Source organism: Camelus ferus, chromosome 5 (assembly GCF_009834535.1).
Source record: "Camelus ferus isolate YT-003-E chromosome 5, BCGSAC_Cfer_1.0, whole genome shotgun sequence".
Lineage (NCBI taxonomy): Eukaryota > Metazoa > Chordata > Mammalia > Artiodactyla > Camelidae > Camelus > Camelus ferus.
The window spans coordinates 18,916,635-18,943,602 of NC_045700.1; the positions used below are offsets into that span (position 1 = coordinate 18,916,635).

The following is a 26,968-nucleotide window of genomic DNA, read 5'->3' on the forward strand; positions in this document are numbered from 1 at the left end:
TGTTAGGGAACACAAACACGCAGTCCGCAGCATGGCCCACTCAGTGCATCTGCCTGAAGGTGCTGGAAGGGGTGGGCTGTGCACTTCAGGCTTAAAGGACTCATCGCATCGTTTTCCTTTGATGGTGGACGGCTGAGAAGGAAGAAGCGCTTTCCTCTCTCTGAGATTATGCAGAGAAGGTGAGCTCCCCGCTTTCTGTCTGTTAATGAAAGAAAAAGGAACTATCTTCCTAAATGAAAGCGGGATGAATTTAGGATGTATAAAAGAAAAGTTATGTAGAAGTTAATCAAATCTCCAGATTAAAAGACATTTATGGAATGTTCTTCTAAGGTTTCTTACTCAAAGACTATGCCATTTTTCCTCTTCCTTGCTCTCTTTTTTCTCTTAAAAGTAAGTGTGGATCAGTAGCTTAGGCATTTATTTAACCCTTTGGGTTTCTCCTAGCCACGTGAAAATTATGTCATTAGTAAAGACGGTATTAGTTAAATTAATTCTGGATTTTTCAGCTAGCTTACATTTAATTATTTGTGAAAGGCTATCCTATCAACTAAGCTGATTTTAGTGCAAAGTCACTTCATCAATGATGTCATATTCAAATGATGTCAGGGTTTCATTCCAGGTACATTTTTACTGTGCTAATTTAGACCATCAGAACTGAACATGACGGAGCCAGGAGCACTTCACTGTTAAAAAAACAGATGTAGTCAAAATTTCCACCACTTGGAAAGTAACTTAAAAGGAAGCTAAATTCCCATATCCATCATTAGGTATGTGTTTATTTCTATCCTAATTCATTAATTCCCAATTCTTACCTACTCAGAAAATGTGTTAATTTTGTTATTTGCATTGGAAACTCTGACCTCAAAAGACTATCATCGTGTAATCATTAGTCTTATTTAAATAACAGACTTTTAGAACTCTGCTTGGAATTTTTCAAACTCATTCTTGTTTTGTTATAAATACCGAGTCCTCTTGGTTTCTTTTACAGTGATTCCACTTTTCCAAGAAAATAGGCTACCGGGAAACTTGAATGTTGCAATATCTAAATGTGTTCAAGTCAAGTATTTTAAGAATATTTTATCATTTTCGCACCCAGGCCACCAGCTGCTTTCTCAGATGTTTTGGTTTGCATTTGCCCGTTATCCCTTCCCAGTTTTTGTTTTGTTGTGTTTTGTTTTGAAACAACTTCAGACAATATTGCCCATTTGCATTTCTTTTCCCCAAAAGGTTGCACAGTTTGGAAAGAAGCAGATACCTCAGAGTCACTAATGAGTTTGTCTTGGCTGAGAATAGAATTAGATTACATTGGTTTGGCTTTGTTAATTGTGGCCAGCCATCTCTCAAGTTGATTTCTGGCATCATTTGCTGTCACACACAGCAGTTTGGAGGAGGAGAGGATGCCCTCAACAGAGGAATCTGTGTCCAGTGCCTTGGATTTGCATTGGACTATTTCTTTGTAACTTGTGAAATTAAAGGGATACAGAAATTAAAGCTACTCTCCCAGAAAGAGAAATAGGAGCATGAAAATAAAATCTGAGATTATGTGATTTTTAAGCCAGTAATGGTCAGGGGTTGCATGTCCTGAAAAAGGCAGGAGAGTTCTAAATAAGAAAGTGAACCAATTATTTCTTCGTAAGCAGCTACCTTTGCCTTTCCAGGCAGCCCAGTAATAATTATTCTCTTTTGTAGGCTTTGGTGTTCCTGCTGGCTCTTCTCTCATTATGAGCTAATAACCATTGCATTCCATCTTCATCATTTTGACCTCTGTTATCAACAGTTTTCTCTGCATCCTGTTGTAGTTTCTCCTTTGGAAGTTAAAAGTAAATTACATCACCCATCTAGCCAACCTTCTTCCCAACGAACCACTTAAGCTGTCACAGGCCACGGACAGGATTTCATTTTTATGTTTTTACTTCATAATGCTTAATAGAACACCTGGCACATAGTAAGCCATTAATAAATGAAATGACTACCTGTTTTTTTATTTTCACAAAGTCAGAAGCAAAAAAATGTCTGCCACTTTTTTGTTCTGTTGTTTTTGTTAAGAAAGAGAAGAAATAAATAGATGGAATACTAGAGTACCGAAGTATAGAATTATGCTCCATTGTATTTTATTGGCAAAAGGAGGCAAATTGGTAAAAGTTTGCCTATAAGGAACGTATTTATGATACATGATCCAGTATATCATGTACTTGATTTAATATACGATTTTATATACTTGTGAGAGTATTTTAAAGATGTTAGACTTAATCTGTTTTATTCATTCACTCATTTTAATTGTAATCTTTATCAAATGTATACATTCCCATAATTTAAAGGGTCAAATAGTTCTACAACAAAAATAAAAATTTTAAATAATTCTATGAGGTTTGCCTCCATGTGCCCCTCTTCAGAGTCAACCACTTTAATTTATTTTAGCTAAATATGTTGTTTTCTCAACTATATTGCCCAAAAATTGTGTTTAGTTTGTGGCTGCGTCTATTTGCAGACTTAAGCATTAAGCATCCCCTCCCCGCTGTGAATTATAAGGATGTAGCTCTCTTGTCTCACCTACCCTCACTAGGCAGGTACCTAGTTACCCCCAATAGTTATTATGTAATTTTGTTAGGTCCGTATGTTCACTGTTTATATTAGCATGACTGTGTAAGTGTTTCTGAAAGCTTTAACATGTGTAAGTAAACTACAATAATCGTTCCTACAATAATCTGTCATGTAACATTTTATTATCCCTGGAGTTATTAATTTTCTAGATTATTTTTCTTTGTCATCTTCTCAGCACTGGGGAAAAAAAATCAAACTCTCCACTGATTAAGTGTTTTCACTAGATAATCAGATCCATCCATTTTGTATTTCAGAAAAATTCTCATGACTCTTTCTGACCTATCCAGCCTCGACTCAGTTGCTGTATTTAGTGCCGATCTGTCACCCTGGGACCTCTCTTCAGTATCGTCCTCTCTTTTCACTGTCGCCTCTGCTTTTTCTTCATTTACTCTCTTCTTTTAGTGAAATTCATCCTCCTCTAGTTTCCTGAGAAAGGATTTGGAGGTAAAGTCTTCATAACCATGAATGTCTTGAAAACGCCTTCATTCTGTTCTTACACTTCTGTGATAATTAGGTGAGGTATCAAATTCTGAGTTGGAAACACTTTCCCTTCAGAATTTGTAGATATTTTCCTTCTAGATTTTAGTAGGAGCAAGGAATTCGAAGCTTTTGAGATCTTGTTCTACATTGTTCTAAAATTTCACGATGATGTACCCTCAGATGGATCTATATTAATTGTGTTTACTAGGCATTCAGTATTACCTTTTAAATTGGAAAACTATGTTCTTGATATTTTCTTGAATTATTTTTTTAGTGATTTGCTCCCCTACCTTTTTTGTTCCCTAGCTCTGAAACTCCTAAAATCCAGACATTAGACCTCCTGGTTAGGTTTTCTAAATCTTTTTTCTCCTAGTTCCCATCTATTTGTCTTTTTACTCTACTTTTGAAGAAGATTTTTCTCAACTTAATCTTACACTCTATTGAGTTTCTTTTTAAGTTTCTGCTACTTTGGGCTACTTTGTTTTAATTTATATAAAAAATATTTGTTCAACATTTTTTTTTCAAAATATTCACTTCCAGTCATGGTTGAAATATTATAATGATAGTTCTTTTGTTCTCAGTTTTCTTCCCCTTACAATCTGTCCAAATTTTTTTTTTCCTCATGGTTTTTATTGGTTACTCTGTTTTTCTTGCCATTTGCTTCAGATACCTGGTAATCCTTGGTTTTCTGCTTCTCATTAGAGGTGATAAAGTTGAGTTCCATGAATTTGGGTGCCCATAGAACCGGGCTGTTCAGTTGGGAAAATTCTCATGTCAACAGTTAGACCTTTCCCCTTGTACTTTCTTTTTCCTAGAGAAGACTTCCAAATTGGCTACCTGCAGGAGGAAGACTTACTTGTCAGTGTTCTGGGAGCTGAGTTAGGAAGAAGGTGAGGGTTTGCAGTATTCAGCAGGACTATGATTAAATAATCTTCTCAACTAGACCTTTGCCTCTTCCACACCTTTGAGCCTATGTTATACCCTTTTTAACCACCGGTTTTTTGCAAAGGGCGGGTAGGGGAAGTCAGTATCCTTGCAGTGTGGCACAAGAGGGAGTGAGCTGGGGATCTGACACTTACACAGACAGTTTGGGCGATTTCTGATTTTTCAAGCACACCCATTTCCCCCTGTTCAATCCTACCTCCAGAGATCCTATGATGTAAGTCAGATTAATCCTTGGATTTTGTTGATTCCACTTTAGAATTTACTATTTTCTTCAGTCTGTTTAATCCTTTATGTCTTGTCCGTGGATTTACGGCTTCCAAAATCATGACACCGTCCTGTTCTTTCCCATTCTCTTAATGTGTTAAGGACTCACAGAGTTTTAATGAAGTATTAGAAGAAAGTAGAAGTATATTCCAGTTTCCACTCTGTCCTCTTTACCTGGAAGTCCAGCTAGTTTATATTTGTTATATAAAATGCCTTCCTACATGAAGTGTGGGATTTGTTTTTACCAAAATTGTAAAATGTCTTCCATTGGATGTTAGGATGCTGTGTGTACTTAACAACATGTCACTAAGGGGAATAAAAACAATTACACATAAATGCTTGCTTTAGTACCAGCTGGCTCTGGTAGTCTTGCAAATTCTCAGTAGAATCGTGGATTGTAACAATACACACCAGAATGCTTTGTACACGCTTGTACGCATAATATAAACAAGGAGTATTAGAGCTGGAAGAGACCCAGATCATCCTGGTCCATCTCCTTCATTTTGCATATAAATACATTTGAGTGTCAATGAGCCTAGCCCACTGGATCATGCAGTTGTTACAGGAAGGGCCAGATCCAGGCTTCATTCTCCTGACTTGCCATGTTGCCTTCGCGGATTGTGTGTGGGTCCTGGTTATTGCCATGGAACTCTGGCTGAAATGACCAGTTCCACTTGGGCGCTGTGAGGACTTGAAGCAAATGTGTAAAACAATGTATTGTCAGGAGATGATCTGGTTACAGCGCCCAGTTGGCCTTGGTGGTTCGAATCATGCAGGTGGCCAGTACTTCCTCAAAGTAGTTAAAGGTGTGAATTGAATGTTGCTAGTCACCTTAAGATTAATTATTTTTCAGTGCTTAAAGGTAAAAATAGATCAAGTTCCTGACTTTAGTCATCACTGGTAAGACACGGAAGACAGTTTTAATCTTTTTTTTTTTATTGAAGTATGGTTGGTTTACAATGTTGTGTTAATTTCTGGTGTACAGCATAGTGATTCATATATATATATATATATATGCACACACACACACATATATATATATATTCCTTTTAATATTCTTTTTCATTATAGGCCATTACAAGGTACTGAACATAGTTCCCTGGGCTAAACAGTAGGACCCTTTTGTTTATCTATTTTATATATAGTAGTTAGTATCTGCAAATCCCAAACTCCCAATTTATCTCTCCTCACCTCTATTACCCACCTGGTAACCTTAAGTTTGTTTTCTATGCCTGTGAGTCTGTCTCTGTTTTGTAAATAAGTTCATTTGTGTCCTTTTTTTCAGCTTTAATCTTAATTCAGCTACTTTTAGCAGGTAAAACAATTACACATAAGAAATTGGAGGCATTTGATTTGGGGATATATATCACTTTAAACAAATTCAACTTCACATAAGCACAATATTGTTTGTTTACATTGAAAAATGAATCTTTGAGGTTAAGCACCATTATTCTGGGTAGAAAGCCTTTCTGTACATAGCAGGCTTCCCTGTTAGGTTCATTTCCTTTGTGTTTCTTGCATACAGCTTTTCAGGAATCCATCTACATACTATGTGAAGTGAATCGTTCTTCTTTAAGTCTTGGGAGAGAAATGAAGTTGTATGACCAGTGAATATTTACCATGCATAGAGTCATCTGAATCCACCATTATTCAGACTTGTATTATGGGGTTTTATTCAGTTTGAGATACTAGTGTAACAAATTTGTTTTTCATAAAGGATGTAGCAAATGCATGGTCTCCTGAGGGACCAAAGTGGAAATGGGAATGAATAAACATAATTTCAGCAGCATCTTGGCAGCGTCTATGTGGGAGGAGACCCAAGAAAATGAAAACAAATGTCAACTTTGTACATAACAGGCAATTTATTATAATGGCAGTGATTATGGTTTCATGTAAAGCACGAGTACCCACGGTGATCTACAAAGAGGAAATCAGGCGTGGAATAAGGAGAGCTCCTTTGAAGATGCTTTAAGTAGACAGATCCACGAGAAAATGCAGTGTGCTTGGTAAGAGGGGAAGATAAACGCGGACATTGGGCTGGTTTGTTGTTTCTCTGTAGCAATGCAATAATTAATACCCTGGGTCTTTGAAGTTGATTTTCAATAGAGAACACCAAATTATTTCTAATGGGAGCTTCACATCCCATTGGTTACTTAGTTACTGTTACTGGAATGATTTTACGACATGAAGTTTAGCCTCCTGATTAATAATACAGCACTCATTATCAGGATAGCTTATTTCATGGCAGATATAGTTAAAATTCTTGTTTTACAAAGGCTTTTTTAGACTCTTACCTCTTATACTCCAAGAGTAAGTACATTTTTTTAAAAAAATCTATAATTACTTGCTGCAGTGATTTGGCCCCAGTCTTCCCTGTGCCTTTGTGAGAAGTGCAGCAGGTAACTAAAACACCATCCATCTGTCAAACCCAGAGCAACTGTTAAAAAATATCCAGCCCGTTTTTTTCTCCTGATTTGGAATTTGGTTGCACAACAGCTGTTTGCAGAGATACAGGTGAAACTTATGTAAATACTGCCATATTCCTTTAAAAATGGAATAAATCACTTTCCACATGCTGTGTGTGAATTAGCATATTTATTCTTTCATACCTGCCAAATACACCTTCCCCTTGTACAGGTACATAAAATAGGGACCAGAGGAACATAAAGCCTCTAGCTTATTGCCTAGAGAGAATATTCTTTGAGAAAGAAGTGTGTATGCATTTTTTCCCCAGATATATAAAAGAAATGTCAAAATTTTTTTCATCCAGTTTGACTCGAGGACTTCATTTGGCATAAGATGCTGAATTTAGATGTGGGAGATATTTCTGAAGGAATCAGATTTGATGTCTTTTTAGTGGCTGTGAGAAATATAACTTGGACATGCTAGAGCATATCCTCATCAGTAGTTTACCCCTCTAACGAGGCCATGATACAGAAAGAAGAAAAAGAAGAGGAGTTAGTTTATAAGGGCAGTTACGTGATTTCCTACCCGACAGATTTTTATAACATGTGAAGAACCTAACTCTAACCACCATGCAGTGCTTATGTGTATTCTGAATACATCTAAATGCAGGTAGTTCATAGATATTTATGTATTTAGTGGGTTTGTTCCCCACACGCCAGAAGTTGAGTATTCTGTGCAGATTATGAGCCTCTTAGGGCAGAAATTCTGTCTGATATTCATCTGTTATGTTTCATAGTTCAACTGACTATATCCTCCAAATTGTGTTCTGTAGAATTCCTACTTGGTAAGTCAGTCTCGGCAATTGTCTTTTTTTTTCTTAATATAGGACAAAATTTAAAAATAAATTTCAGACATAGAAAATAAACTTATGGTTACCAGGGTGGGAAAAGAAGGGGGGGTAGGGATAAATTAGGGATTTGGGATTTGCAGATGCTAACTACTATATATAAAACAGATAAACAGTAAGGTCCTACTGTATAGCACAGGGAACTATATTCAGTACCTTGTAATGACCTATAATGAAAAAGGACTATTAAAAGGAATATATATATAATGTATAAATGAATCACTACACTGTACATCAGAAGTTAACACAAAATTATAAACTGACTATACTTCAATAAAAAAGAAACATTTCATTATTGTGAATGACAATAATTAAAAATATAAGTGCTTTATGTTTGTATATTTCTTTCACATATATTATCTTATTTGATTCTCTTAAACCTTTATTTATTGACCTCTTACTTTATCATTACTGTTATATTATTATCCTATATAATAATAATATGCATCATGATTTTATTATACCCATTTTGCAGTTGAGAATCATAGCATACATAAAATTCATAATGTTAAATATGATTATAAAATAAATAACAAGATATAAAAAATAAACAGATTACAGGTCAGAATCATGAGAAAAGAACTGCATTAAAATTGAAATCTTAATTTTATTACTAATTATTTGTAAAAGTTAATGTAAATGGTTCTGGGCATAACTTTCAGGAGAATAATTTCTTCACCAGCTGGTAAATGCCTATAATTCTCAGGATTTCTGGAAACACAGAATCTAATTGACACAAGTTTGTGACATGCTTTTTGAACTCTTCTTCTAAAATTGTTTTTATTTATTTGAGATTCAGAATATTTAAAGGATGAAATGTTTTTACTAGCTTCATTGAGATAAAATTCACTCTTTAAAGTGTGCAATGTGATAGTTTTTAGTATGTTTACAGAGTTGTGCAAGTATCACCACAGTCTAATTTCAGAACATTTTCATCAGCCCCTAAAGAAACACTCTACTATGAGCAGTCATTCCCCACTGAGTTATTTTTAATGAAAGAAAGTCAGCTGAGATAAATGGAGTTACTCTAGGGTGTTGTAAAATCAGGGAGAGAATCACTGATGTATAAAAACCTTGGTTGCAGTGATGGCTCCTTCAGACTCGCTGTCATGGCTTAATTTAGAGTGATGGCTACCAAATGTCTTGCTGAATGTGATGATTTATATGCATTTATAAGTGGCTTTCTTCAATACAGGTTTTAATATTTCTCAATAGGAGGCAGTCTAAATGGAAGGAAAGGCTAAGAACTTTTAAAGCTGAGTTTGCATCGCCTGCCCTTTCTATTCAGGGTGTATATTTTTTTGGTCTGGTTGGGGATTAAGAGACCTGTCATGCAACTTTGTCAACAAGTGAGCTACTCTCTGTACTTAAATCGATTTGGGGTGCTTTCACTGTGGCTAATGGAGGCCACTGGGGGTCTAAAGCTGCTCCAGGACCCTTGTATTCATGCAGACATCGTGGTCAGGCTACCCTGTATCCTAGAGAAAAGCAATTAAATGCTTTTCTTCATTAGGTGTAGGATTCCCACTGACGACTCCTTCTCCACTTGAATTTTTGAAGGAGCTCACACTCTTAGTCTAGAACCTCCCGATTTCCTGATTTTACCAGGTAGTCAACTTGGACCTCCTGTCTTTCCCACTCCCACCACCCACTCCCCAAGGCCCACAGCTGAGTGTGATTACTTTGCTTCCAACCATGGCTGGGTAACTTGATCACAATTCCTGACTTTCCCTTCTGGAATCTGCCACACCAGGTTAGCAGTCAGAGTTACAAGATTTCCCTTCTTCCTTCTTTGTGACTCTCACCTGTATTAGCTATTCTTTTGTTTGGTTTCTTTTTTTGTTTCTGATATAATTTATGAATCATTTGTAATTTTATTTATTTTTTTCCTGAAATCTTTATTTCTTCCTGGTGTTTTTCAATTAGGGGACAAATCCTTTGAAGCCAAGAGCCATATCGAGGTATATTTCTTTGGTTAGCTGTGAACACAGAGAGCTCCGGGGCTTTAAAAAATACCTCGGAATAAAGTGAACAGGCATTTTTAACTATTTATTTCCTGATCTTGTATTAGAAGCTAGATAAAGTGCTCCAAGCTTACCGAGGGACTGAGTATATATTATTTGCTTACTAAGCATTTCTTATTTATTTGAAATGCCTTTTTTTTTTCTAAGAGGGCAACAACAATAATTGGGGAATATGTTTCCAACATGCAAAATGAGTTGTATCTTTCCATAAGCAAGCTTATAATTGGGCTCCTGCAGCCACGCAGCATCGCATATGGTACTTATGAGTCAATTAAAGCACCCTAACAAGCAGTTACAGGTTTATTGTTTAATTCAGTTTTCACCACTCCACGCTATTCCACTCAAAAGTTGCATATATGTCTTTCAGCATGTAATCATAAGCATGCATTTTATTCAAATGGGAGTTTTGAAGAATGGGACCTCCAAATACTGTGCTTTCACACTGTGCTCTGCATCGAGAGAGGAAAAAAAATACAAGGGGAAAAGGAAAACCCTGGGAATATGGCCAAAACTGGCTTTTACTTCTAAATTGACTCATTTGGATAATGACAGGTGAAAATGTCTTTCCTATTGCATATAATTGTCCCTGAAATGGAATTGCTAGGGCGTCCACTCAGAGGATTAGAGCAGTTACCGTGGTTGGTTGGTGGAGCTCAGGTGATGGACATCCAAAGGGGAAGGGCCTGGGTTTGGTCCTTGAGTGGACAGGTTGGCTTGGTCAGGCCGGCGGGAGGCCCCAGTCTCTGTGCCTGGGAAATGTGATGCTAGGTGGCCTCCTTCCCTGTCCCCACCTATGCTGCTGGGGCTCCTGGCCCTGCCCCACACCAGTGCTGGCCACCTGAGGGAAGGATTAGAGTGGTCCTTCCCTCTCCTCCACGGCCAGGGTAACTAGGCACAGACAAGCTGGGAAGACTAGTCTACACAGCATCTGAGAGCCTACATTGAATGCACCCCAACCTTGGTCAGCTTTCAGCTCACAAGCCTGGGGTGGCCTGTGGGAGTGGCTCAGGGCTATTGTCACTACGGTGGACAGGTCAGAGCAGGGTCTCCAAGACATGCTTGCTGTGAATGAGAGCTTAGAGGCAGCCTTCTTTTCTAGGACATAGAACTTTCAATTCCTTCTAGCTGTTCTCACGTTCTCTTCAATTTTGTGTATCTCTCTGAAAAGACTGTCCCTTCATGCATTCATGAAGCTGACAGTCAAAGCATTCTAGTTGGATGCAGGGAAAATGGCATTACATATTGCATGGCTCAGACTGACCCAAATACTGGTCTTTGTCATTGGAATGCACTTCACTTTTGTTTAGCATAGATACACATTCTTACTCATGCTTCATCTTGAATAAGAGATAAGTCAGCTTATTTTTACTCAGGACACCCAACAGAACATGGGGAGAGTAATTCTGACTCAGAGTGATTGAGGGAAGCCAGGCAGGTTATTGAAGAATGAAAGAATTAATAGGAACGGCGTGGGTGGAGGGGTGGGGTAGGGCTCAGTGGTAGAGGTCCTGCCTGGGTTTAATTCCCAGTACCTTCATAAAAAAAAAAAATATATATATATATATATATTTTTTTTTTACACCAGAAATTAACACAGCTTTGTAAACAAACTGTACTTCCATAAATAAGTAAGTAAATAAATAAATAGAAAAATTAAAAAAACAAAAGAAAACCAACCTGCTGTAGGTGCTGGGAATGGGGAAGTCACGGTAAACCTGACTGTGTCAACTCTGTTTTTTTTGTTGGAAGCAGATGAGGTGGGCTAGGTTCTTACTCCAGTGGATGAGGCAGTGCCTGAGAGCTAGGAAGAAGTACTTTTGCCCTGTGCTGTAGGCTGGCCCAAGTCCTAATGCTAAAAATCTGTGAATATCTTACCTTACTTGGCAAAAGGGACCTCGCAGGTGTAACGGATTAAGTTAAGGAGCTTGAGGTGGGGGAGGTAAGCACCCGGGTTTACCCAGGTGGGTCCAGTGTGGGTCGCTTATAAGAGGGAGGCCGGAAGTGCTGTGAAGCCGGAAGTAAGGAGAGGGTGGAGAGGTGGGTAGTGCTTCTCTTGGCTGTGAAGGTGGAGGGAGGCGCTAGGAGTGCAGGAAGTCAGCGGCCTCAGAAGCTGCAAAGGGCAAGGTACCTGAACCTCCCTGGAGCCTCTAGAAGAAACCAGTCCTGCAGACATTTTGACTGGAGCCTGGTGAACCTGTTTTCGGACTTCTAACACCTGGAATTGTAAGAAAAATGTTTCTTTTCTTTTAAGGTGCTAAATTTTTGCTAATTTGTTACAGAGGCAACAGAAAAGCAGTAATACCCTGGAAACCAATTAATATTATAATATTATAATATATTAATTATATATATTATAATATATAATATAATAATATAACCAATTATAATTAATATTATAATATAAACAGACCATCTCGTGGGACTTTCCTGAAACTAAAGGCCAGATGGCATCGGGCTGTCCGCTACAGCATCTCGGCCCCTCAGCGCCTGGCCCCCACCTCTCCCAAACGTGTGTTGCGCAGTGGCCCCTGCCTCCTCCTTTATGATGGGGCTTCAGAGAGTCCATCTGTTGCATTTAGGGGCGCCTTCATATGCGTCCTCTCTTACTAGGAGACACATCCATACACCAGCCCGTCACAGGCTCAGCTCACTAGGGCCTCGGCTTGTGTATGGCAGGCTTCGTATTTTTTAAATGCTTTTTAATTTGTATCCTTGATCCAATCAGCTTTCTCTGCATCCTGTGTGCCATTATGGCTTCAGGGAAAGGGAGGAGATAAATGCCACTTCAGATGGGAGATGGACGTTGTGCAGGGAAAGTATCTGTCAGAAAGAATGAAAAGCTCTCCTCCTGCCAGGGTAGGTGGTGGGTAGAAAAAGAGGGGAGATGAAAGTGAATTAGAAGGAACCCGTGTCATGCTTGTCCCTGACTCAGGGCTGATGTAGGGGTGGAGAGTTTGGCTAAGGAAAAAAGAGGAAAGCTGAAGGTTTTCTGCTCTGTGTCCTGTTTGGGACTCTGGGAAGAGATGCCCTCCGGGAACGCCACTCCAGAAGGAGGGCCTTAGTGCCTCCCCAGGTGCTTCCTGAGTTTCCTGTGCTCCAGAGAGAGGGGCGTGGCAGCTGCCGGTGCTGGCAGGTCTCACCTGAGAACCTGCCCTGTCTCTCCCAGGGCACCGGTCCCATGGTCCCCCAGGATCTTCCGCACCAGCAGGTACCAGTGTGGGCTGAGACCTCATCAGCTAGAGGACAGTCTCCTCTGACCAGGCTGAGCGTGAATCATCAGCCTGAGATGAGTCTTTGCTGGTGGCCACTCTTCCTGCAGGTGCTAGCAAAGACCCAGAGCGCTTCTGAAAGGCCTTTGCAGATCTGAGACCCTTGCTGGCCACTGCAGGCACCCAGATTTACCCGAAAATAATTAAATAGGAAGGAAACTCGTCAAAATGGCCAAAACTGAGATACGTTTTAGTTGGCATTTGTACCTTTCCTGATTACCTGCTAGGAAGGGAGTGCCTAAGGAGGGTGACACCTGTTTCTAATGAAGTAATTGGAATGGCGTGCAGCTCTCCCCGCTTAGCCTTGGGCTGAAGGGAGGTGGAGGGGGCTGCCCTGCCCTGCCCTGCCCTGCCCTCCCTCCCCTCCCCTCTAGACCTTAGGAGGCCTTCCTCTGGCCTTCTTCCAGCCTGTTCCTTCCCACAGGCAAGGAGCCCCACAGGACCCCATGCTTCCCCATCCATTCACTTATTTAAACTCTGCCCAATTGTCAGGACCCCAGAATCCCCTGCCCAAACCAATGGCCCTGAGCTAGCTTTAAGGACTTGCAGGGCCCTGTCTTCTGAGTCTGCCCTCAGAGGAAGACTTGCACTGCCTCTCTGTATACCCTAGACCTCTGGGGTGGACAGGGGTGGCTGATTCATGAATTGAGCTTTGGGGGACAGACTGTAGTGCCCACTCCTAAGTGCAGGGAGATCCCTCCGGGGGTAGAATCCAGCTGGGAGTGAGATGAGAAGGTGGCCGGCCAGAGACCCGGGCCCACAACCCTTACGCTGCCCCATTTCAGCCTGAAACTCCAGGTCATCCCAGAGTTTTTACTGGACCCTAATGTTCCCAGTCATGAAGACAGATGTATTAAGGCAGAATAGAACTGATCTATTATACGTTTGTGCATTTCAATTATAACTTCTATCTCTTTCCACATGTGGTTTGTGGCCTCCTATTTTTTTTAAACATAATAACCAAACTGGTTTATTTGAAATCTGATTACTAAAAAAAAATTTCAAAATTCAAGGTATTATACATTTTCTAAGGTTCACTCAGAAGCAAAAGGCTGATGGTTTACAGGGTTTTACCTAAAGGTCCACAGACGTTGTTTTATATTTACAGAGGTTTTAATCTGAAGTGACTTTTGGCAATCATGAAATAAAACATGTGGTTTGTGGTCTCCACACATGTTGGCAACCTGCATTGCATCATTGAACTAGTGACCTTGCTACACAGATGTGGAACGTGTAATTGCAAGTGTTATGAGCCTTATCTAAGGATCTTAGAATGTGCATAGCAAGGGCAGGAAGCCAGCCTGTATCATTGCTTGTTCCTCTGCACGGGCGTAAGGTGTGCCAAGCGCCTGGCCGGGCTCCATCTGGGCTGGGTGCATCCTGCTCATTCTTCATGCATCCCCTTGGTCCAGGAAAGTTCCTGACTGCCCAGTGTCTGAGGCACCTGGAGTTACGTTCTTGTGGGACCCTAGGTGTAGGGTACTTTTAATTCCAGATTTCTTTCGTCTGGGTAGCCCAGACCACTAGTGCAGGGTCTACCCTGTAGAGCACATTGTCTGCATGTTGATCTAGCAGTTGCTGCCCCCCTCCCCAACCCCCCTCCCCCGCTCCTGGAGGTGCATGTCCCTTGAGCTCTGTATCTGAACTGAAGCAGTTCCCAATTGCAGGACGGCAAGCTAATGGAGCCCTTCTATTTTTCCTAGCATCTCACCCTTATTTCCTGGAAATCATGACCTCTTGAAAGAAATTCTTCTTGCCCTTTTTTGTCAACTATTAGAGTTGAAATCTGTCAGAAGTGACTTCAGGAAAGTGATGCGGGTGTCCTTGGTGAAGGTGATAAACATGAGCAGATCTGGGCTCTATCATTTATTTCATCTTTCCAGATAGAACATTATCATTTCTTATCATAAGGCCAGCAAACCCTGCCCTTTTCACATCATAACTGAAAAGAAGACAAACTTACCATGGCATGTGTGACTATCAGAGTTGAGAGGTGATGGGGCCAGAAAGACTAGCCATTTAGTAGTGGTTAATAATCTGCTGATTTCAATCATCATTAAAGGCTAAGAAGGCTGCCGAACTATCCCACGTAAAAGCTGCTGTCTTCAAAAAATTAACTCTGAGACACACTCAGAATTCATACACATCTTTGCTATATTTCTTTTGCTCAATTCTCAGATAATTTTACATTTTATCCTAGGCCATTCCTTTTCATGCTACTAGAATTGAAAAGAATCAGGTAACAAGGGAAAGCAATTAGTAACTTGTTTTCCTTCTTGGGTGATTTTTGCTCAGGCTGTGTCGTGACTGAGAGGAAGATAAAGCTGAACTCAATTCTATATGTTACATACATTGCTAGACACTATGAATAGAAAAATGGGACCCCAGGCATCACAGAGGCCGCTAGAGAGTTCCAGATCACCGGACCCACCTACCTGGTGACTCTTCTTGTCTGGGAGCTTTTGTCTTGGTAGCTTGTCTCCATCAGTCCTTAATGAGAATACCCAGCTGTTGCAGGCAGCTACTCTGAGCTTAGCTCAATTTCAAACAAAGCACGATGAGAATGTTCTGCAGCTCTTTGAGCTGATTTTTACCTGGGAGTACAGCTTTACTCTAGTAAAGATGACAACATTTCAAGTTTGGTAAATAAAATATAATCTCTAAATTGCCACTGCTCTTGAACGATTCACCCCAGGTAGAAATACATGACAGACATGGCCAGCAGTAAATGCCTCTTCCTTGCCTGATGGAAAGCACCTTGCTCACTAGTGTGGTACAGTACTTCCAATACTCAAAAGCACTGAAAGAGAACTCTTAAGATTATGACCTGTAAGTGATATGCTATGAGCCAGAAGATCTGGAACTCAGAGTTCAACTAAAAAGCAGATGTCTTATGGGTACATTCTCTGTAACGGCTTATTCTTCCTGTCTGCCCCTTACAACATCTTTTCAAGACTGAGGTACCTACTTTTCTCTGGTAAACCAGGACTTCCCGATTGGTTATTGCCAGTAGGTAAAGTGTAGTATTATGCCACTTTTATCTATTTACCTGCCTGTTACTGCCGCTAATGTAGCCTCTCAGAAACTGAATTATTTATATGTACATGCATATCTGTGTACATACACAGGATGTTTTTATAATTATTCCTAGTTCTTTATATTTTTTGTGACCAAGTGAGTGGATGGAGGAATGGATGGATGAAAAAGTAGGTCAATTTCAGTAAGTATTAGGGCAGAAGATGTAGTTAATAAGGATCAAGGTGTATAAGTCGTCTAAAGTCTAGGCCACCAGGTAAGTAAGTGACATTAAGAAGTTCTATTCTCAATCTCGGGGCATAAGCTATTTTTTCTGCCTTACGTTCATTGTTCTTCTGATCGGTAATGAAGCTGAAATGGTTCTAATGGTCTGAAAAGCTTTGATATATACCCCTAAATATTACTTAGGTGTTAAAATTCTCATGAATTCAGTGTGTTTTGGCAGAGAGGGACATGGCACCTGCTTCTGTGGGATATGACCACCTCAGTAAGTGAGGTATAAATATGGCCAGCTCTCTGATGCAAATCTTCACTCTTTTCTCATTAAACTCTTTGAAAGTATTTTGATCTTGCTGCCTCTGAAAAGAATTTCCAGCAGACCTTAGATTTCCGTTTCTGACTTTTCCTGGAGTTGTGATCTTATATGGAAGCTTATATTGTAGGCTCATTTTTATAGATGGTAAACACAGTGCACAGAGCTTCACTTGGAAATATAACACAATATCCTAGGGAGGACCACACAGTCTTTGGAAGAGGCTGCAGCGACATTATAATTTAAGGGAGGGTCCAGTCACACTTTTTAAGGGTCAAGAGAGTTTGGTGGGATTTGGGAAATTCTTCCTGACCTAAGACAAGTGATGGTGGAATCCTCTTTCCAGCCATGTCTTAGGTTTCATTTCCACTAGCCTTCTTCAAAGTAATAGGTAACTCTCTAGAAACACATACCAAGTGCTTAGTTCTGTGCTAAGCACTTCATCGGCATCAGTTTATCATGTGATGTAGATGTTATCATTCCCATGGTATGGATGAATTAATTGCCTTAAGAGAATTTACATAATTTGCCCAAGGTAACAACAATAAAAAAAAATTAAAAGCCATCCTTAGTTCTGTTAGACACCAAGCCCCACAATTTGGTGGTACACTCTGCCTGCCACCTCTGATTTAGTCCTCAAAAGAAGTTATCTGACTGATGGAGTTAATACACATTTAATATTGGTCACAGAACTATGTTGTAGGTTAAAAATAACATTTTAAAAATATCCTTTGCCTATGAGTTGCCCAGTGGAGGGGGCCTGTGAATGGGTGTATTCCCACTGACTCTAAATGTCTTCTCATTTCCTTTGTGTGTGTATCTGTCTTCTTTCCTCGGCGGGGTTTCTAGTCCTGCCTACCTCTCACTTGTTCTTTCTTCATTTTTTTGCCTCCCCTTTAGTATAGTTCAATACCCAGTCATTCAGTACATGTATATTCAATGATTCCTTTTATACTAGAACATCCCCAAGAAGGAAATCATTTTATTTAACTTTTTCATGTTTTTATTTCTAGTGGTTCTTTTTGCTTGTGAAAAGAAATTAGAATCTTGAACTTGAAGAAATCTGAAAACCACAGGGCCTGACCTAAACTGATGATTGCATGCTCTGTAGCTTGTCAGTTACTACTCACCCTTGAGATAAATGATCCTAGATTTTCTGGTCTTCAGAGTAGTATGGATCAGATTTCATGCTACAACTTTGGATGTATTCTGTGGCCGTTAGAATCCTCCAGTGTCTCCATTAGACTAGTGCATCAGTCTGCGTGGGAGTGATGGCTCAGATTTGCTCTGCGTAGTCCTGTTAATGCAGTCAATGTGTTGAGGGTGTATCTAATAAATGGGTTGACTAAGGGTGATTTTAAGTGTAGTAGGGAATCAGGTGAAGATTCCCCCAGTTTTCTCTTCATCTTTATCCTTCAGATTCTGAGGGTGGCCAAGGAAGAAACGTGATGTTGGCGAGCAAGAGTGTGTGTACCTGCTGGAACTATCAGCTTGATTTAAAACAAATATGAAGGATAATAATAGCCTTTATTTGGCCCTTAGTCGGTGTGAGGCACTGTTACGAGAATTCTCACAACCCTTTGTTGCATGTGCCCTTGTTATAGTCATTTTAAAGATGAGGAGACTAAAGCATGAAGAATTTAAATAACTTATCTCGGTTCACGTAATTCCCAGATGTTTGGGGTTGGAATTTGCATTCATGCCATGTGACAGCAGTATCTGTGATTTCTATCGTGTGCTGGAGCTATTCTTTCTTAATTTCTTATGCAAAATAGTTCAATATGGACTTTCATAAACCTAGTATATTCTAATTTATACGGTTTGTAGAACTTCAGAATATCATTGAATGTTTATCATAGCTTTCAAATTTTAAACTTATTCAAATGAAATTATAGAAAGTTAATATTTTATTATCATTGGGGAGAAAAGCTCTTCATTTGTATATTCATAGATGTTAAATTTCAAATGGCAATATTTTTTGGAAGTATTTAAAATTTCTCTTCGTGTTATTTAGTGCATTGTCATGTTGGGAAAAAATAAACTTGGCACAATAAAAGTCCCCTAAATTGACTCCAAATTAGTTTTCTCAGCATGAAATTCAAATAACATTTGCTTGTATCCTACTTAAGAAAATATATTGCTAAATTCATCATTAATGGCTATAATATTCCCAACAAAGAAAATGCAGGTGATGTTGGCTTGATGTGCAGTGGATTTTGTTCCTAGGATGTGGATAAAAACAAAAAAACAAAAAATTATTCAAAATGAATGAATAGCCCCACCTGCCACAGAGCAGATGTACAAGCTGGGAAGTATTGTGTGTGCCTCCATTGTCATCTTAGCTAATTCCTAGGTCCTAAAGCATTCAGTACGATTGGCTTTCACCAGTTCATAAATAATAAGTAAATGGCTGGCTGGCTGGATGGGATTCAGATTGACTTGTTCTCTGTTGTGTTCAGAATAAAGAAAGGAATTCAGAATATAAGAGAAATGGGCAACTGAAAGCCCCTACGTACACTTATCCTGTATTAGAGAGGTTTATATAAAGAGTTCTTAACAATATTGATCCGAAGCTGTGGTCTCTTTATTCCTTGTATCTTGGTAGATTTTATAGAGCTATAATAAAATGACCCTAAACTTTGGTTTCTTTAAGATGATGATCTCAGCAAATAGCCATTAACATATACCACATCCAGAGGCATCATGCCAGATGTGGCCAGTCAGTGGGCAGACTGGATCAGCACCACCTTTGACACTTAAAGACAAAAATATTCCTGGACTTCTCCCCCGGAGATGCTGATATAGTAGGTCTGAATTTATGCCATTGAATATATTCTCATAGACATTTTTGGTTAGGAATTGGCTTAGAAGTGTATTTTTCAACTAGGGCTGATATTTGGCAATGCCTGGAGTCATTTTTGGTTTCCAAAATTGGGAGGGTGTGTGTGTTATTGGCAACTCATGGGTGAAGGCCAGGAATGCTGCTCAATATCTTACAATGCACAAGACTCTTGGACCAACAAAAAGAAACTATTCAATCTAAAATGTCAGTAGTGCCAAGGTTGAAGCGTGCTGGTCTAGAAAATAAAGATACATCCTTAGAGTCCGTAATGAGGGTGAGTAAAAGATTCACAAAAATATTATCCATTCGTAATTGAATAAAGTAAATTTCATTAGCCCAAAGAATCAAATAAAATCTCATAAATGTTTTATCTTGAGATTATTAATTACTTCATGGTATGACTAGAGACATCCTAGTTGAAAATGTATGTGAGAAACGTGGAAGAATTATCTGCAGTTGGTAGAATATTTGTAGTGGGGATTATCTGGATAGATTAGCTTGTAGTTGAAAAAAAAATGATTTAGAATTTCTCACTGACCCTGAAATGTTAGTAAGGAAGAAGGTTACTTGTAGAGAGCAGAAATTCCTTTTTAAATACTGACTGTGAAATTAAAATAGGACCACTTCCATAAGTGCCACTTCAACAACTAAACAAAAAGATCAAATCTAGGAAAATTTTTAATGATTTTTTTTGATGGTTTTGTCCTTTTTGGTCTTTATATTACTGTTTTACAGATTCTGTTTTTCTAGGTTTATATCTCCTCTAGAGATCAGATGCTCAAAGTAGGACATACAGTAAATTACTAAATGTTATTTTGGTTGCTGTCAGTGCAGGATTTGGATTAATAATGAAACCAATTGAATTCTCAAAAACCTCCACTGGCAACAATAAACATTTAATTTCCAAAGATGAATAAGGTTAGCTATGTTGAACACCTTTTGCAATCACTGTGATAACCAAATTCTTCAAATGTTGGGAAATTCTGCTATTTTGTCAAAGAACCAGCAGCAGACTGATTTAATTAAAATAATAACAAAAGGATCCATGTTTGTTTCTGTTTTTTTAGCTGTCTCATGTGTCTCTGATAACAACCAGTCAGCAGAAATGACGGAATGCCTCAGGCAGACAAATGGCATGCCTCCCCTTGTGCAGGAGTGTACAGTCCCATGTCGTGATGACTGCACCTTCAGTGCTTGGTCCAAGTTTACGCCCTGCTCCACGAATTGTGAAACAACTCGAAGTAGACGGCGACAGCTCACAGGTAGGGTGTGCCTCTCACTCTGTCTTCAGGCAAGTGATGCTCTCCTGAACCTATCAAGTTCCAGAAGGGCAGGAAATTGTATCAAGTCTCTCCCTCTCCCCGTCCCTCCCTGCCATTATGCATCCTCTTTGCCTGTGGTTGGTACTACATAGTACATACTCAGTTAAATGCTTGTGAAACAAATGAAAGATGTGAATCATTCTATAGCTCTAAAGTTCCTCTCTATACAGCTTTATAATCTTTATAGTCATAAATGGCAATATACCCACCAACTTTCTGGGAGTAGTTAATGGCAAATTATCTCGTGTCGTTTTCATGCCAGGATCTCAGCCAGCTTGGAAGCAGCCCTGGATTTGTAAATAACATTAGAGGCAGATCTCATTATGTCTTCATCTTTTACTATTACCTTTTAAGTAACTGGATATTTTAAAATTTTAGTAGGGGAAGGCAAAAAATTAACTGCATAAATAAATTCCATTTTTGTGATATATATTAATTAATGATTTTATTTACATCCTTGAAATTTAATGGAAATTAAAGCAATGAATAGTTTAATCAAGGTCCTAGAGCAATTGTGCCTATAATATGCAGATAATTGATACAATAATATATCTTACTTCTTGTCTAAATAAATATGCCAGAACTTCTCTTCATTGTATGTTTTTTTCGTATAAGCAGAAAACTTAATTCAGGGAGTGAAGAACCCAAGGAAAGATGCCAAAATAACAATTGGGATAATAAAATTAGGGTTGACATTGAAGAATTAAGCACAGATGACATTTGTTCTCATGAGCAATTCGTGAGCTAATTCTCTTGGTTTCAAGACCCCTTTTGTTTGAATGCATTACATACAAGATTGTTTTAAATTTGACTCACTCTAATGGATTGACATAATCCATGAGAGCCTTTAACAGGCTTTCTGCACCCACATCAGGAGCCCATTTGTAAGTACAGGTGAAACATATAATCACAAATGGAAACATCAAATAAAATATGTTATAGTTTGATCTCTCTTCTATAAAAATTTGTTCGTACATGATTTTATGCAATATTGCTTATGTTTCTCAGATAAAACAGATTTCTTACAGAGAAACAATATACCGGTATAGAATATATATATTACAGGCATAATTCCAACTTCAGGGGCAATGTAATGGAGCTTGGTTTACGTGTTCATACATAACGCTTCGAAAGTCGTTATCCTAGCAACTTTCTTTGTATCTTTGAGATGAAAGAGAATTTCCTTTAGGAGGAAAGAAAGTTTTTAATAGGTGATGATACTTTGTACATGCAAACTGAGAATGAAAAATACTGAAAATCCTAGGATATTTATTCATTTTACAACCAGTGCAGTTTGTGTTATGAATGGTCAAAAGTGTAATGGATTGGACTTTTATTTAACATATACTTTTAATGTAAATGTTGGCAAACTGTTATACTTTTTTCTGCAAACTCTATCCCAAGAATTACTCATGCTAAAGACTATTTAGAACTTCTTTTCTAGATTATTAACTGTTGTGCTTTTGCCTAGCTAATTGATCTTTGCATGTCTTAATATCTGGATGACACCTAAACAACTGGCTGTTTTCATGAAATATAAGAGTTGTTTTAAAAAAAAAAGAATCAAATGAATTATCTAGGGCTGTTGATTGAAAGGAAAATGCACAGTGTAAGAGTTAAGGTTTATGCGAGGTCTTACTGAGGACTCTAGCCCTGGGGACAGCCTCTCAGATAGCTCTGAGGAACTGCTCCAAACAGGTATGGGGGAAGGCTAGTTTGCAATTTTGTTTTTGGGGAATACATGCGTTAGCATACATCTTGATGAAGACTTACTGCTGGTCACAAAGAACAGGAATGATCAAGCTAATGATCGTGATGTTTTTCCATGTGTGGGAAGATGCAAGAAGAGGGGGTAATTACACTTCTTCCTGAAATGCACCTAATAAGCTAAGAGTCTGTTTATCTAAAGCACAGAGGATCCTGTTACTGTCTTTAATTTCCTCTGTCTGAAACACTGAGTTCACTGTCAGTCAGCCACTGCATTGAGTTAATCTTTGTAGACTTGGGCGGAGAGTAAAATGCTCTTTACTCTTCATTGTTTGCAGTGTCATTGGTGGAAAAACAAGCAGTGAAAAATGTGTGCTTCTCAAGCTTTATTTGATGTGATACTAATGCTTGTGTTTTGATTTTCCCCATGTAATTTGGTAGTAAGCTTAATAAGCTGTGTCTAACACAAATGATAGTGAAAGGCCTGAGCTTAGATTGCAAGGCAGTGTGATTCTCTCTTCAACACAGTCACACACAGGGCAACATACAGACATAAAGACAAGCCTCCCATTGTACAGGGGGCCATCTAGGCTGTTTGTTTCTTTTTTCCATTTTTGTTAACCAGAGGTTTTAATTGAATATCTGGGTGTTCTGTGTTGTATGTAAAGTAGATGATCACAGTTTTAGATTCAATGATAATTAAAGCTGTTGTCTATACAGTACTGTAAATAATCAGCCCATCAAATAGGAGGTCTGTCGGGTTATTCATACTTTTTTTTTCAAAATAATTGGATAACTAATACCCATTAAATATTGTAGTTTTTTGTTTTGTTTTTGTGGAATCAGTTATAAATTTCTCTGATTTAAGGGGAAAAATATCTTAAGAGCTGCAGTAGGGATTGATTAAAAAAAACATTTTAAAGTATTAGCTGGTTCTGAATCCAGAGTTTAATGCTGATTATGACTAGAGACAGTGTATATTTGTACAGAATATTTGCTCTGCCAGTAACTTTTGGTTACCCTGTACTTGGACGTTTTCTTTATTTCTTTCTACTCTCTTTTCTTTCTTCCTCCTTTTTCCTTCTTTCTTAAAAACTTTCCTCAATTAATCAAGGAACAATTTTTGCTTACCACTTACTGCTCTAGGCACTACAAGGGAATAGATAGACATGACCCTGATTTAAGAGCTTACAGGCTAATGGGAGATAAGAGTTTTGCTACAGAAGTCGCAACACAGTGTAGTACCTGCTACAGTAGCTGTTACAGGGTGCTGTGTGAGTTTTTTTTATTGCTTTTGTAACAGATTACCACAAATTTGGTGGCTTAAAACAACATAGATTTATTATCTTAGATTTCTGTAGGTCTGAAGTCAGACAGAAGTTTTACATGCCTATAAGCAAAAGGTTGGCAGGATAGCATTTTATTCCTGAAACTCTAGGGGAAAAGGTTTTCTTTTCCACCTTCTAGAGGCTACTTACATTCCTTGACTTATGGCTCCCTTCCAAGTCTTGAAATTCAGTAACATTGCATCTGTTGGGTTATTCCTTCCTAGTCATATTCCCTCTGACCCTCTACTGGAGGCCAGGAAATGCTCTCTGAATTTAAGATCCTGTGATTATGTTGGACCCACCCAGATAATCCAGAATAATCTCTTTACCCCAAAATCCATACTCTTAGTCACACCTACCAAGTTCTTTTTGCCATCTAAAGTAGCACGTTCACCTGTTCCAGGGATTAGGATGTGAACTTTGCTGGAGAGCCATTACTCTGCCTACCACAGGATACACAAGTACGGAAGAACACCGCTTCTAGGGCTGAGATGAAGAGTGTGTTCAAGGATGACTTTCTGGAGGGACTAATCTCTCATTCTGGACCTAAAGGGCAAGCAGTCATTAGCTAGGCTATGGAGGGAGGCTAGAACTGGTGAGTTTCTGGAGTAGAACATACAAAGGCCAGCAGTTAAATGAGTGGTTTCTAGGAGCTAAAAGATGCTAGTTTGTAACCTGCTGGAGGCAGGTGGTGCAACACAGGCAGGAGGCAGATACTAATAAGCCCAGATCCTTTGGAGCCTTGATGACCAGGCTGAGGAGTCTAGACTTCATTCCATGAACCGTGGTTTTAAATAGATGGGTGTTGTGATCAGACTTCCAACTTTGTAGGTTGGTCCTGGCCTCAGTGTGGGGAATAGATGGAAGGGAGGGAGGGGGTTGTGGTGGCAGTGACGTCTCGGAAGGAGCCATTGTAGTGATTTAAGCTGGGGATTTGCAGATGGGCTAAATATGGGTGGTATCAGTCAGAGCGGATACAGTGGACTGATTCAGGAGATGTTTAGGTATTTGAAATTATTTTTGTCATTAAAAGATAGAGGTATGTTTCAAGCGTGACACTCCAGTTTTTGACTTGGCCATATTGGTAGAAATGGGAAACACAGAAGGAGAGAGAAAAGTTGTGGTGTTCAGAAGGGTGGGTTTTGTCACATTGAATTTGACTGGTCCTTTAGTGTAGTTTTCCAGTCTGGCTCAGAGCTTGAGTAAAAAAATCTGGGCTGAAGGTACTAATTAGGGATCGAAGGCATATAGACGATTACTTGAACTCTGTGCGTGGGTGGAAGTGTAGGATCAGAAAAGAGAATCTAGGGCAGTGCCCTGAGGATGCCCATCAGTTAAGAGAGGTAGGGAGGGAGATGGCAACAAGCAAAAAGAGATGTGCCCAGAGAGATGGCAGGGGTGTGGGGTAGGGGCAAGGGACAAAAAGTTAAGGTCTGATGAAACTTGGAAAGGTTATTTCAAGAATGACGGTGTAGTCAGTACTCAGAGCTGTCACTGAATGATCAAGTCTAAAAGATAAGAAAAGATAGTTCAGGGCTTGGTTTGTTTTATTACTTTGGCGAGAGTAAGTAGTTTAAAGGAACAGGTAGACTTAGAATCTAGGGTTACATGTGTTGAGAGAGTAGAAATGGAAGAGATGGAGATACCAGTACCTTATGGGAATTCAGAAAGCACCAGAGACTTGGGCAGGTTAAATGCTGATAAGGAGCCATTCCCCACCCACTGACAGATCTCTCAACCGGTACGTTCTCACAGCTGTGGTAGAAGCTGTGCCTCTCAAACTTACTCTCAGTAAGTGTCACTGATGGTAGAGGTAAGTGAATACCGCCTCCCAGCAGGACGCTGGTGTGGCTGAGCTTTCACAAGGTCATTTCAGGTCCTGCAGGAATCCTTATTTATTGTGACCATAAGCATCACAGAAGACATAGAGCCAAGTGTCCAGGTGACAACTGTAGACTTGTGTGTAATGTAAAACCATCTGCCAGTGAAAGTAGTCTACTTATCAGCTTGTATCCAGCATTTCCAAAACAGCCATAAAGACTGAACATAGACTAATAAAGCCGCCTTCTCTCCCTCCCCCCCCCCCCACACAATCAGAGCCAAGGCTCTAGCTAATGACCTACTAATGAGGAAACAAAGTAAAATTATTAGATCTAGGAAATCCTTTAAAAAATGTAGAGGAACTGTGTTAGTAGCTAAGTTGAGTCAAGTTGCAGGCTGTCTTGGAATCCATTGAACATGATTAGCAAGCACTCACAGCTTTGAAAAATGACTTTGCATTGTCATTACTCAAAGTTAGTATTCCAGCAAAAAGGTCCATCAAAGTCAGTTGGCAAGGTAAGGTCATATTCTAAAATATTTCAGTTAAAAAGGTCTCTCAAAGTGGAAGGCATACCCTTTTCCTCAGATTAAATTATCCAACATGATTTGAGCATTTATTGCAATCTGTTGTTTCTGGCAGCATTTGTGAGCTGCCCAACAGCAGGAGGCAAAGTAAGTTCCACTTTGCCCACCACCCCATGTGACACCCAGCCTCACTCCAGGGCCATTGTCTGGGAGGATACCATTTTGTTCCTTGAATACATAAACTCTTTTTAAAAAGCTACTCGAAAAAACACGGAAGGAGTTAATATTTACAGTATTTTGTTGGTTTCCCTGGCGACCATTAATTTCAAGAAAATGGAGACAAGGTAATCAATCTGTTTTTATCAGTAAATCATAGGGAAATCGATAGTAAATAAATCAACCAAGACCCTTTCTAGTTGCTGAGCCACCATAGCAAACATCTTCTAAGTATTTTCTGCCAGTATTCAACATGAAACTTTTTTCCCAAATAAACTAATTTCACAGATGCTCTGGGAATTGCTTCCATTCTCCTAGGATTAACTTCATGTGGAAAAAAAGAGTGAAAAAAAACTTTATTACGAATTAATAGTCTAATAGCTTTTAAATACAACGTAAGTGACTTTTAACAAAACAGCCGATGTGAAATTAATACGTGAATGTCTCTTGTTGGAACAGGCAAAAGCAGGAAGAAGGAGAAATGTCAAGATGCTGACCTGTACCCTCTGGTGGAAACAGAACCATGTCCTTGTGATGCGTTTATATCTCAACCTTATGGTAATTGGTCAGATTGCCTTCTTCCTGAAGGCAGAAGGGAGCCTCACAGAGGACTGCGGGTACAAGGAGACAGCAAAGAATGTGGAAAAGGCGTGCGCTTCCGAGCAATAACCTGCTCTGATAAACATGGAAGGCTGGTTGACCCCGCCCACTGCAACAGCTCTGGTAAGGAGATGGGGAGGTTT

General features: G+C 39.2%; 1 protein-coding gene across 1 annotated transcript in view; it reads left to right on the forward strand.

The window, feature by feature from the left end:
• The window catches only part of THSD7B (thrombospondin type 1 domain containing 7B), a 657,597-nt gene that overhangs the window by 410,978 nt on the left and 219,651 nt on the right, over positions 1-26,968 (forward strand). The window contains 2 exon segments of the mRNA XM_032479372.1: positions 20,374-20,568; positions 26,685-26,948. Of these exon segments, the coding sequence (XP_032335263.1) occupies positions 20,374-20,568; positions 26,685-26,948 (459 nt within the window).